This window comes from Streptopelia decaocto (assembly GCF_964273445.1).
Source record: "Streptopelia decaocto genome assembly, chromosome: 3".
Lineage (NCBI taxonomy): Eukaryota > Metazoa > Chordata > Aves > Columbiformes > Columbidae > Streptopelia > Streptopelia decaocto.
In genome coordinates, this window is record NC_138656.1 from 30002673 (window position 1) to 30016463 (window position 13791).

General features: G+C 43.2%; 1 protein-coding gene across 1 annotated transcript in view; it reads left to right on the forward strand.

The window, feature by feature from the left end:
• Positions 1-2027: 2027 nt before the first annotated feature.
• Positions 2028-13791, forward strand: part of LOC309438386 (uncharacterized protein) — a 38758-nt gene continuing 26994 nt past the window's right edge. The window contains exons 1-2 of the mRNA XM_082049669.1: positions 2028-2222; positions 2712-2794. Of these exons, the coding sequence (XP_081905795.1) occupies positions 2144-2222; positions 2712-2794 (162 nt within the window). The 5' untranslated portion in view covers positions 2028-2143. The remainder of the gene's footprint in view (positions 2223-2711; positions 2795-13791) is intronic.

Consider the following 13791-nt stretch of genomic DNA (forward strand, 5'->3'; position numbering starts at 1 on the left):
TGTGGGCAAGAGGGCAAGGTAGTTTTGAGTGTTTGTTCCCCAATGCTGGATTCCTAAAAGGAAACAACCTGTTGTAAACTAGTGGGAGGAGTTGCCTTGTCTTCAAGGGTCATCAAATAAGTTCTTAAAGAGGCAAAGAAATAATACATTGATTTTAAGTGTGTAACCTCTTTCATTACTAGTTTAGGCCTCTCTAACACCTTTTAGGAGCGGTGTAGTTCCTTCCAAAGTACGCGAATGCAAAAGCACCAGAAATGTGAAAGTAAGCCATTAGCTTATTAATACCGCCTGGAAAAAAACAAAAGAATTAGCAAACTCTGTGATGGGCAGTTACAGCCAAACCAAATGACTGCTCTGTGGAGTCAGTTGTGCTGCAAACACCAAAAGCCTGCGATAATGTGACCTTTAAAAAATCCCCATATGTTTCATAAATGGAAAAATGAACTAAAGAAGCTGCTGTTGAAGCTTTCAAGAAGCTGGACTGCTCATTTATACATTAACATCACACAAACTTTGTGAGCTGAGCCAGGAGGCAGAGCTGACAGGGGCTTCAGGTTTTCCTTTTATATAAACCTGCGCAAAAGCTGGTAGCCATGGGGAATGCCTGCTGCAGGACACAATGAATAGATCTTTCTGGTCCTTATCAAAATTGGTTTTTACAGTATTATATTGCTTTTGGTGCCAGCCCTGACTGTCAGCAGTGGGTCCAGTTGCAGAGCCGGTATTTGCCACTGCAGGCTGTGGGAACAGGGATCTTACTTATGCTTATAAATATCTCAAGGGTGGGTGTCAAGAGGATGGGACCAGACTGTTTTCAGTGATGACCAATGATAGGGTGAGGGGTAATAGTCACAGACTGTAGCATATGAGGTTCCGTTTACGCATGAGGAGAAATTTCTTTACTCTGAGGGTGACAGAGCCCTGGAACAGGCTGCTTAGAGAGATTGTGGAGTCTCCTTCTCTGGAGACATTTAAAACCCATCTGAACACATTCCTGCGCAATCTACTCTAGCTGAACCTGCTCTAGCAGGTGGGTTGGACGAGATGATCTTCAGAGGTCCCTTCCGACCCCAACCATTCTGTGATTTTGCGCGATTCGGTGAAAAGCCCAACCAGCGAGATGGAGCTGTGCCTGTGGCAAACAGGCAGCAGGAGGGGAGAGCAGAGTGCCGGCCTTTGCTGCTGAGAGGGTCATCACATGCAGGTGCATCCCACCAAAGCAGGTGGGAAAGAGAAAAGAAGCAAAGCACAGTTAATACATTTGGGGAAGGGGGAAATGAGCAATGTGGCAGTGTGCAATATTCAATGTGTGGCTTTGTTGTGCTCACCTGCAAGGCCAGGGGCTTTGCACACCGGAGCAGGGACCACAAGCACAGCGGCTGCAATGCCGCTCTGACAAGCTGTGATAAATGCCAGAGTTGTCAGTGTGCGTGGCGAGTTACCAGGAGCTCAGCGAACTCCTGCACTTGGAGAGCCTCATGCTGGGAAGAAAAAATGAGCTGTGAAGTAATAATGATAATAACAGGACTCAATGAGGCAGATGTAATCCGCATTTCTTCAGCTGATCCTGGCTTGCAGCACCAATGCTGCTTGACAGAATTGTATGCACAGGGGATCTTTTCAAAAGTTCAACACTTGAACTATGGTGTGGCTGAGATTGATCTGCAGCTAAAATACAGCATTATTTTTTTTTTCTCAGAAGTCATATTTACAGAGTACTTAAGTGAGGCATGTACCTCAAAACAATTGTCATCAAGAATTAGTAGTTTTGGGAGGGGTTTCCCAGTCATTTATAAAACCTCTGAGTACATTTTTTTGCCCTTCTGGCTTACTGTCAAGAAACCTTGGTTGTGTTAAGCTTCATGCAAATAGGTATTTGCAACAAGCCCACTGCACCCAGAGAATAGCAAGTATTGACCTTCTTGTGTCAACAGAAAAGCAAGTGCAAAACTGGCTGTGGACAGACCAAATTTCATTTTCAAAATAAATATTTGATGTATTCTTTGTGCTTTCAGTGCCAGTTCCCTCCTGCTGCAGCTTGCCTCAATGTAAGACATTGTTGAGATGTCAAATTCTCTGGGATGATCGGGGTCCAGACAGGCACTGCACACATTTCTTTTTCTTCTGACCCTCAAGCCACCTCATGGAACTTCTTTGGGACACATTCCTGTACCCTTTGGATACTGTGGAAAGCACCCTGCAGGTCTTGGACATTCCTGAAGGTGATCTCGAGCTCCCAGATTCACTACACATTACTACACTGCTTGGACAAGAAATGTCTGCAAGCTATAGTGAAATCACTGTTATTTCAGTAAGACTAAGGTAAAACACAAGCAGAAATATTTACAGCATCCACAGTAGGATAAACAGTCAGATATTAATGTGAAACTTGAATGGAAAGAAACATACATGTGCTTGGACCTTTGAGAATTCATCCAGACATGCCGCCTGGCTGGTGCACTCCTGACTCACCCCTCGCTGGGGCCTCTGCCCGTCTTTCCTGGTTGTGGCCACAACTCTCCAACAATTTCCCCTGGCATTAGCTGTCACCCAACAAGCAATTCTACCACCTTCCTGCCCTTACCCACAGAGTCCTACCATGCCACCTCCTCTGTGGTGACCTTGGATGTGCTGGTGGGATTGTGTGGTGGTGGGGGTCAGACCCTCTGTCCGTGCTGAGACTTACCTTTTTTTTTTTATGTTGTTGTCAGGTTATCTTTCACTGGATCGCTTCTTTCACTCTGTGGACTGTGAAGCTGCAGGGATACTTGGGTCAACACCACCAAAACAGCAGGTGAGGGGCAGGAATGTGTGGTGGTCGCTGGGCTGGGGAGGAGACCACTGGTACATCATAGCTTGAAGTGTCTCTGAAATCATGGCTTCACAGTGAGTGCTTCTGCCTGAAGCATCTCCTTGTTTGGAGCCAAATATTTGGTGTCTGTCCATCAGTAGAGATGCTTGATACAATTGTCTAAATTAGTTAGATGCGTGTAATCCCTGACTGGCTCTTGACTGAGAGCAGATGTGACAGTAATTAGCCACTTTGGGACAGCTTCTTGTCCAGGGAAAGATGGATATGATATGATAGATGGAAATCTCAGAGGTGTGGGAGCCAGCTGCAGGATGAGGTTCAAACTAAATGTGGAGCTTGAACTCTCCGCCTAGCCCCAGAGACCTTCCCCTCTGAATAAAGGTGAAACACATTTGCAGCTGCCACATGCTGAAGCTTGCACAGAGTTACAGTGCTGTCTGCTGAGCAGTGTATTTACAAACACAAGCATCAAACCTTGCAAGGTATAAATTGCACTTCACCACACCACATATAATTTAATTGCCAGTCACCTAACCAGCACATCTTTAAGTGCTCACTTTGTTTTCCCACTGGACAAAGGCTTTTTACTATATAATTATAAAAGTTCGAGGCAGGTTGTTTTTCTCTATGATTTTTCCATGGGTAGCTGAAGTCACATGGGTTCCTAAATCCTGGTCTTGTGGAAATCCGGTAAATCTACTTTCGTGTTTGCCATCTAAACTGTACCCACCAATATCATAGTTAAGATTTCCCAGTGAAGCCTAGGGGAGCTATGATGTGGACCATGAGTTTCTTTTCTCCTGAGAAAATGTGTGCTTTGAACCTGAAAGATGAAAAAAAAATAAGGGTAGTGTAAAGATGACAATTATTTCCTCATAAAGTGATTGACCACAGTAAGTTTTGATCAGAAACAGAGGTGCTCTAGCATTTTATTTCAAGGGTGTCGGATTCATAAAGCCTGGCAGGAAATATCTGGGGAGGAGTTCTGCAGAAATCACAGCCCTGGGGAGATGAGTTCAGGTTCACAGCAAATGAGCAGATGCCCACATCTGCTCTGTTTCCCCAAATCAGGCGGGTGAGGCAGCTGGTGAAGTAATGGCTCATGTAAGGCAATGCGAGTTAGAGGTCTAATATAGCAATAACCTCTCAAACAAAAGAAATTATATGCACTGAGAAACAAATCTCAGTGACGCGTGTGGTGTTGGGGCTTTGGAAAATAAATATGAAATGGAAGATGTTCAGAAATTTCTGGGTACATAACTTTTTCTGTTTTAGATGAGCCAAAGTGAAAAGGCAAATGCTGAGCCAAAGGATGCTGCTAGATAAACAAAATCAGTAAAAAAATAGGGAGGTCACAGGGAATTAAATCAAAGTTCTGGTGAAGTCATAACCCATGCCACTGTAACAGGGAAAACAGACCTGAACATTTGTTCAGAATAAAAATAAATAAATCAGCACCTTATTTTCTTCTTTCTTTGCAAAGATTCAGCTAATGAGTGACTCAGCCTTATGTAAGAAAAGTCTAGATGGGGCATAATAAACATGAGTCACTATAGCAAATTTTCAGATTTTCTTTGGGACTCTTCTTTACAGGACCTTTGTGCTGGGAAAATGAAAGGGATAGGGAAAGACTTGCATCAAATATTATATAGCTATAAATACAGATGAGATTATGCAAACCACATTTGCTTCCCTTTGCGTAAACGTATGGTAAGAGCACATGCAAGGCAGTCTTCACAGGAGAAGCAAAGTGTAAGTCTGAGAAAGACCAGAAATACTACAGACATGAGATTTGTGAAGATACGATAACTAGACAGTGAATTTCATTGCTTCAACCTTTTGGAAAACAATTGACTCTACAGTTGTTCAGTGTTTGATGCACACAGAGATGAGATGTGTTTGGGGATGCTGTTCCCCAGGTGCGCAGATGTTTGCTGGGGAGCCTTTGCACTCTGTGGGAAGAACCAGCCATGTCTGAAAGCTGGGTCATAAAACGAATGCTCCTAACCCAGGTGTATTTCACGAAGCCAGGATGGACGCTGCATTGATATTGCTTTTAAATCTTGTTTATCTATCTGAAAGCTTTGGAGGGTGACAACTCACTTGTTTCTTTTCTTCTAGCACTCTCCAAGAGCTCTCAGATTAATCAGTTTTCCTTTCCCTTCCCCTTCCAGTCCCCACATCTGGGACTTGGAATATCTCTTTATATTGGAAAATAATAACAAATAGCTTGGTGCATGGCTGAGATATTGTCCAAAGCCTGTTGGTAAAGAAAAAAACCAACCAACCAAACAAAAAACCCCACCCATACAAAAACACAAAAGGGAAGGGACCTTTTCAAGTGTCTCTCTTGACTTCCCAAATGCTCTCCTTGAATTGGTTGGTTACCATTTAGCTTAATGTGAAATGTATTTAATGAATAAATAGATGTTACTTTCATGTCTCAAAGATGGTGCCAAGTTTTACTTGTTTTCTACTGAAAATCATAGTCTCCTAGGCCCAGATGACTGGTGCTTTTGTTGTTGTCTGCCACACAAATTAAAAATGATGGTCTTGTTCTTCCAAGAGAGCCAACAACACCCTCACTGAGTACTTCTTGGGATCAGGCCTGCTGGACAAGTCACCTCAAATAAAAATTCCTTGTCAAAAAACAGCTCTGGAAAGGCAATATCAAATCAATCCATTATGAAGATAAACACCTGGCAACAAAATTATACAGAAGAGGGTAGAAGTAAAATGGGAAGCACCATTTGGAGTATCCTGAAACAGACTTCATTCTTGGTTTTCATTTGCTTTCTGACTCTGAAGAGCAAATGAAAATGTAACTGGTAAAATGAAGTTCCTAGAAAGAAGCTCAAGTTCCAGATGGCTGATACCACCCAGGCACCAGCTGTGTGGAGGTAATAAACTCTACTTTTAAAAAGAAACAGGCAGTGCCAAGCTGCTATTGCTGCATTTGTATCTGCTGACTTGAGCTGGTTTTAATGGCCTAATGCATCCAGGGTCTGCACAGTCCCTGGTATGAGCATCCTCCTTCTGATTGCCTCCCAACTAGCATGTACCAAAAGAAATGTTATTTTGGTAGGAGTTAAACCTTTGTCAAGCAATGCCAAGGCGCAGCCAAAAGTCATTTGGGCACAAGATTTGTTTTCCCTGGAGACAAGAGCTCGCAACACTTTGAGAGAGTTCATGGCAATCTCCACAAGGTGAGAAACTGTTTTGTCCAAATTTTGCCTCATTTTAAACAACTTGAAAGGATGTATTTCTGCCTCCCTGGCCAGGTCATATTAAGTCTGGAAAAAGTGAGGTTTTGAAGACTTATACATCACATAGAATAGAACTTGCCCTGCTGTTCTTTATAAAAAAAGTTTTCTTTGTTGTTCCCCAAATGAAATAATTAATTTCAGTGGTTTTGAAACAAAACTTTGCCTTCCCACTTTGAAACAGTACATAAGCGTAAAGATTCATGCTTCCCTCTTTGCTGTTTTGGTTTGGTTTTGGTTTTTAAGAAAAGTTTTTAACTTTTGGTTTACACTTGTAATTCTAACTATTTTTATTTTAATTTTAACCAAATGATTCAGGGTGACCTGAAATAATGTGTGGTTTTCCTTTCTGCATTGTTTCAAAACAGTATTTTTGTTCAGCTCCCCTCTGCCTTTGGTTGGAAACTTAAAGCTAACAGTATTTGCCAGCTTTAAGTGAAAATGAGTAAATATTCGTGAGTTGTTGGGTGAGATCTTTGATGGACTTTGAGCATTTTAATCCTACCGAAGTCAAAGGAATCATACTGATCTATACCAGATGGTTATCTGGACCTCCAAGGGGAATGAAATCAGTGTCATGGATTAAATTTACCATCAATACAAGAATATCTGTTTGCATTAGCAAAAATACATCTGTGTTTCCTCACAGATAAATTTTGTCCAAGTCTTCACTTCTAATGCTGTCACTTTCATCCTGCAGTTTGTGGTTCAGACTAGCAACAGAAGCCTGGCAGGTTTTTGCTGGAGCAATTCTGGAGCCTTTGGGCCCAAGATTTGCATCAGCGTTCATGTGACCCTGGATTTTAAGTAGTAAGTTATCATCTGTTCGTTTTGTGTGAAGAACAGGATGAAACAAAATCAATGGGAAGATAATTGTTTTTGGGGTTCTTTTGTTTGTGTTGTGGTTTTTTTTTTTTTTTTTCTTTTAGAATGATGGACATGATAGTAAAGAAAAAGAATTGGTTTTTGTCAAAGGAAGTTTATATAATGTGGTACTTTGTATGGCCACCAGAATGACCACTGTTATGAACAAACTGGTGGGGAAAGACTTCCTGAGGTATTTCATTTGCATAAGCAAGGAAGCTGTTGCAACTTGGAAAATAAAATCCGTGATCTATGAACACAAAGGACTTGAAGTCAATATTTTGTTCTCCTTAGTTATTTGATGATGACTTTGACAGTTCCTCTGGGTTTGAGGAGTTACAGATTTTTGGGCTGGCAGCATGCAATGGACTAGTTGATTTCCAAAGCTGTCACTGATCTTTGATTTATATCTTCTACATTTTTCTTTTTGTAGCAGTTAGTAACCATCAAGCTCTTGCCTGCCTTGGCTTGGTGTGCAGCAGCCTGTCTCCAGGGTAATTCCAGGATGGCTTGTCCTACATCTTCTAGAAGAGGCCGCAGCCCTGCTTCTGTCTTGCCTTGCTATGACTGAGTTTTAAAACCTAGAAGGACATTAGATTTGTGGCTGGACCTTGTGCTGGGGCACATGGTGAGCCCCATGCACTCTTCCTAAACTTCTGTTGAATCTATTTTGAGCAGATGAGGCACTGAATTTGTGTCACTTGCCACTGGTACTGGTGAGGATGGTTCTTGCCTGTTTGAGTAACATGAGCCTTTCTTTCACTGTAGCATTCAGCACTTATCTGAATCTCTGTCAGTTATTTACATGCTTGAAATGATTTAAAATGACAAGCACAGTGGAAACTGTCTAGGATGTATAATTTGCTGTGAATTATTTCAAATTAGAAAAGAAAGTGAAGAATGAGGACTCTTGGCTGCAGTATCAGCATGGTCTCCATATGTCTGTGTGAATTTCATGGACAAATTCCCTCATAAAGATGAAGTCCTGTGCTGCACCAAGGATCCCTTATCGCTTCCCCTCCAAGGAGCACAGTAGAAGTCCTTTTAACAGGGTCACATGGAAGCATCCTGGTGGTTTCAAACATCCATGAAAACAGTGTCATCACACTTGCCTGTCTTCCAGGGAATTCCTCATGCAAAGCGAACTAGCTGTAGTATAATTATAGCTATATGGTTGACATTGAAAAGTGGGTGAATTGTTTGGGGAGAGATTTTAGTTGGACATTTTGGTGCTGTGTTTCTTAAAGACAATTACAACTTTTTGAAGGGCACAGCAAAAACAAGAAGGATTTGGGGTGTTGTTGTTCCTGGAATGCTGCTGATTCCTTATTCCTAGGGAATGATAGCGCCAGCTGGCATAAATATCTTTCTCATCACATTTTTTTTCTCTGTTTTTTTTTTTCCCCATTTCCTCATTTCTCTATAACATCCATCTACATTGTGCAAACTGAGTAATGAGACTTTAGCAAGGCAAACCAGAGAGTGAAAGGCAGCTCAACAGGCTTTGGGATTATTTAGAGTTAAGCTGTTATCAGGGTATGTTTTTTAAAAAAATGTTTTCCTAACAGGCCTGGTACATAAAGAATTTCTGGCTGAATCTGTAAATTCCGGCAGAGAGATGTTGATCCTTTATCTAATGTTTGTTTTATCTGCTCCCTACCAGAGCATATTGCTGGTATGTAAGTAGATTGCTGTCATATGGCCCCAGACAGTTGCTTCATAGAGGAATTCCACAGCTACTTGATAGGGAAATTGTGTTTATTTGTTCCTAATAATGCCTATGCTTCTAGCAATTTGTTTGAGGGAGGCTGGTTTACCTGTCAAGCTACTTACACAGGTACTATTTTTTCACCTGCTAAATTCTTCAATTATATTAACAGCACAAAGGGATCCAAATCCCTCTTTTAAACAGAGCTGAGATAAAAGAAATACTGATGTAAATCTAGAGTAACAGTCATTTGTGGGGTTTTTTTCATAGTAACAAAAATTTTGAGAAATGAATGCTCAGAATGCAATATTACTCTGCCTGCTTCTTCACCTTGCTTGAAAATCAGCACAAAGACTATAAGATGAGGGAACACTGCTTCCAGTGGGGTGGGAAATAGAAGTTTTCCTGTGGGTGTGGACAACTCTGGGTCTGCAGCACTAGTGTAGATATTGGATGAAACTGAGTTTTAGACAGCCTTATAAATACTCTTGTAATTCCTGCAGCCCACATGGGCTCATGACCCTGAGTTTGGGAATGGCTGGACCAGGGCTCAGTGCCTGGAGAAGTGAAGTGTCTCAGGCCACTCTGGGTCAGCCCTTCCAGACTTTGGGGTGACCTGGCAAACGTCCCTGGAGCTTTTTGTGGTGATACAGACAGGGCTGGAAAGCTTTCGCTGCTCCCCTCAGAGGTACAAACCTTAACTGGACCAGGAGAGCAGACAGCATGGGTGAAGGTGCTGTTCCTGGTGCAGGTGGCCCTTTGGTTTTAGAAACTGCTGCTCAACCCCTGTTTGTGGTCAAGAGAATTCTCTGGAGCATGTAGGATAAACAACACTTTTCTTAATTTTACTAGTTTACCAGCTGTGCCTGTGTTATGGTCTTCCCTCAGGAAGGGCAGGGTATGCCCAGAGGACTGGCAGACCTCTACCTCCCAAAGGAGAATTTTGGGCAAAAGATGGTGGCACGCTCGCTGGCCTAGCTTCTGCTCCTTGAAAACATCGTCAGGTGCTAATTTTCAAGGAAAAAACCTGCTCTGTGTGCTTTGTGCTGAACCAGGCTTCAAGTATCACAAAATCACAGAATCGACTGGGTTGGAAAAGACCTCAGAGATCATCGAGTCAAACCCTTGGTCCAACTCTAGTCCATTTACTAGATCATGGCACTAAGTGCCATGTCCAATCTCAGTTTAAAAACCTCTAGGGACGGCAAGTCCACCACCGCCCTGGGCAGGCCATTCCAAAGCTTGACCACTCTCTCTGTAAAGAATTTCTTTCTAATATCCAGCCTAAATTTCCCCTGGCAGAGTTTAAGCCCATGCCCCCTTGTCCTATTGCTAACTGCCTGGGAGAAGAGACCAATCCCCACCTGGCTATAACTTCCCTTCAGGTGGTTATAGAGAGTGATGAGGTCACCTCTAAGCCTCCTCTTCTCCAGACTAAACAACCCCAGCTCCCTCAGCCTCTCCCCATAGGTCTTATGTTCAAGTCCCTTCACCAGTCGTGTTGCTCTTCTCTGGACTCGCTCCAGCACTTCAATGTCTTTCCTGAACTGAGGGGCCCAGAACTGAACACAATACTCCAGGTGTGGCCTCACCAATGCAGAGTACAGGGGAAGGATCACTTCCCTTGTCCTGCTGACCACGCTATTTTTGATACAGGACAGTAGAACACACCAAAGCGATATTGTGACAGTGAGAGCGACAAAAAAAAACCTGTGAAATTGTCCAGTGGGTCAAAGTGATTCTGAGTTGATACCAATGTAATATTTCGATAATGTTGCTGTGCGGTTTCTCTGCCTGCTGGCTTCCCCCAGGGGAAGCCACAGCCCTCACAGGAGGTCCCTGGGCGTCTGGACCTGGGCTGATGCAGCTCCGAGGAGCAGAAGGGCTTTGTAAGGTGCACACCCTCTGGGCTCAGTCCTGCTGAGCTCAGGGGGAATTATGTCCATGGTGAGAATACTGGATCTTAATGCGCTTCAGAGAGGGTGTCTTGTACAATGATTTCCTTATGAAAACTCTGGCCTTATTGAGGACTCTGCTGTGTGTGCCAGTTAACAGAAGGGTTGCTTTTGGCAGAGCATGCTTGCTTGTACAAGTCGCACTACCTTTCTGCTCTAAATGGCTAATTTCACAAAGCAGAGCTTTTTAAGCATTAATAGCATTTTTTAAGAAGGTCTCAACAAAGAAAGAGGAATCCCTTAAATATCTGCCTTCCCAGTATCCTGCAGCAATGAGGATACCACCTTGAGAGTTATTTAAAGCAATATATTTTTTTAATTGCATCTTCTAGCTAAGAGAGGCACTGTGATCTTCAGTACAATTCCTTTCAAGGTGACCTTTGCATGGTTGTGTTGTCTGGACAAGCCATAATGTCATTGTCAATAAGGGCACTCCTTGGGAAATAGCATCACCCATGGTAGGTCTGCTGGCATCTTGTAAACTGCAGTGGCTGGGAAGGTGTTAGTATGGCTGTGCAATGAAACTCTGCTCCCATGAAAGGCACTGGTAAAGCTCCTACTATGCTTAAATTAGCCAGGGCTTCCTCATTTAGTCTTTGGTTGAGGAACATGAGATGAACAGCACAAGTGGGGGCTACACTTCTTCCTTTGCATCAGGTAGGGAGCCTGGTTTTCCTCAGCTGCTGTTTTTGGCCAACTATTTGCCTTTAGGTAAGGCCAGTGGCTATGGAGAGGTTACCAAATCAGAATAGTACCTTCCCATGATTTGTACTCCCATTGACAGAAAAAACCATCAGTATCAGAAAAAGTTTTTGACCCGGAGATTCCTGGCTCCTCTCTAAACACAGTAACTAACTGGTGGTTGTTTCAGGAGCCACTGTGAAATGAATCGGTGATGAAGGTCCCATTCCTGTTGACAGACATCCACCTTACATCATCCACAGTGGCAGGCACAGCAGAGAGGTCCAGGGCTGAAGGAGCAGGAAAATAAGCAGCAGTCTCATAACAGGATGTGACTGTCCTGCTTCCATGATTCATATCCTGAGCAGCATCCACTGGACTGGTGCAGCCCAGTGACCAGGTCCTTGGCTCACTGGTTTCTCTCTGAGGTCCAGGAGACTTTCTGACATTACTGCTGTTTACAAGGACACTGCTTTAGGCCTGGGTTTTCATGAACTCCTGCTCTTGGCTCTCCTGCGAGATGAAAAGTTCTGTCTCGGCAAGGGCTCTCAAAGGGGCTTTGTAGTGCTGCCAGCATTACCTGGGATTTTGACATGAAAATCATTTAAAGCTAGAGGCTGCTTCATCTTACAGCATTTCCTGTAGAGCTGGCCTGAGCATTCATCAAGAAGAAATGTGGTGAGATTTCCAGTGACATGTTCATCCAGTGTCCACTTGCACATGGCGCAAATGTCTCCATCCACCTGTACCACCTTCTCCCTCAGCTTTTCTGTCAAGGTTAGCATTTTCTGGCTGCTTTGTCGAGGTGCTTTAGGGATGGCATGCCACTGGGAGCACCAGGGTCCCCTCTAGCCCACCGACACCTCTTGCTTTCCTTTCCAGCATATGTGTGCCTTCTGGGTAAATTTAGGTTCCTTCTGAAAAAACAGTTTCCAGCTGCTACTAAACAATCTTGTCTGCCATCTCCACGTTCTTCCTGAATAGTTGTCCTCACTATTTACAATGCAGGGAATGTACTGAGAAAAAGAAAGGTGGAAGATGGTTGTAAGTGATGCCTGTGGAAAATGAGTGTCTATGGCATACTCACAGTGTCAGTAAAAACGCAACTTTCTGTGGTGCATAACTACCCAAACACAATCTCTGAGAACATAAAACTGACTTATTTCCATGTCTCTACAACCTGGAAAACTGAGGATTCATCCATTTCTCTGAAGGCAGATACTATTGTGGCTATTTTTCTGATTGCTTGCATTTGTCCTTTTAGAAGGACCAAATCCTCGCAGCTCTCAAGAGGTTCATCTGCACCTGACAACAGCTTATATAGCCTGTCTCCTTTTCCAAAGCTAAATTTACCTCATGATTTTTCTTCATCTCATCCCTCAGACAGAATATCACAAGTAGTTAAGCTGTTTGTGTTTTCTTCCTGCCTGCGTTGAGAAGTTTGTAGAAATAAAGTGCAAGCTTTTACATGAGATTGGTGGGAAAAATATCAAAATATAAGAGAAAACCAAAAATCCTTTCTGAAGCTATTATGCCATTGAAATACAGCAGAAGGCAACTTTGCTGGGGTTGAATTTACTCATCATCACAGAAATCTCTGCAACAGCTTGAATTTCTCATATATCCCCTGTGAGCTCTGTTCCCAACCAGCCCCACATCGCTGACTTGGCTGCTGACCTGTATTCATGTCATTGTAGTGTCTGTGTGCTTTGGAGATCTGCAAATAGCCAACAAGAAGACAGACCTGCCTTCAAAATTTCACAGTCCAAACACATGACAAGGTATAGCAGTCAATGGAACTAACAGCTGTGAGAAGGCTAAACTGACTGTAACAGAGCAAGAGGGAGGGAGGAGAAATGAAAGCTGTTGACTGTCAGTCATGGGCTGACCTTGACATCTGTCCATGCCTTCCCTGTAAGCAATGTTTTGCAGGAGAAGCAGCAGAGAGGAAACTTTGAAGAACACTGCTTTGTGGGGTGTGAGCCAGTGCCCTGGCACTTTGGCAATGGATGGAGGTGCTGGTGCATGAGGGCAAGAGATGACTGTTTGCTTCTGGAGGTTGGGCAGGGCACTAACCCAAACCAGTGAGACTGCGAAGGTGAATCTCTGTCTCTGTAGGGCTATGCAGTCTGCCTAGTGCCCTTGTAAGGTGGTTGCATCTGCAAAACCAAATAATGGGACAAATTTTAGGGTCACAAAAAGTTCAAGAACTTCTCGGTGTGACTGCACTGCATGGGTTGAAAAAAAGCCTGCCTGGAGCAGAGCAGCAGATCAAAAAAGACTTGAGCTCTCCCAGCAGTGTCCTATCTCAGATAATCTTTTTCCATGACACTAATTTCCTTAGGCAGAAGATTAAGCACTTTTAAATGAATTATAGTGATTTTAGTTTCTGCTGTCCTTGCATATTGCTGCAATTATCAGTGCAGTCACTCAGATGCCCTACTGCCATCTCATAGCCAAAAAGGTTAATAATCATTCAACCAAAAATTGTCAGATCTGTGTATGCGT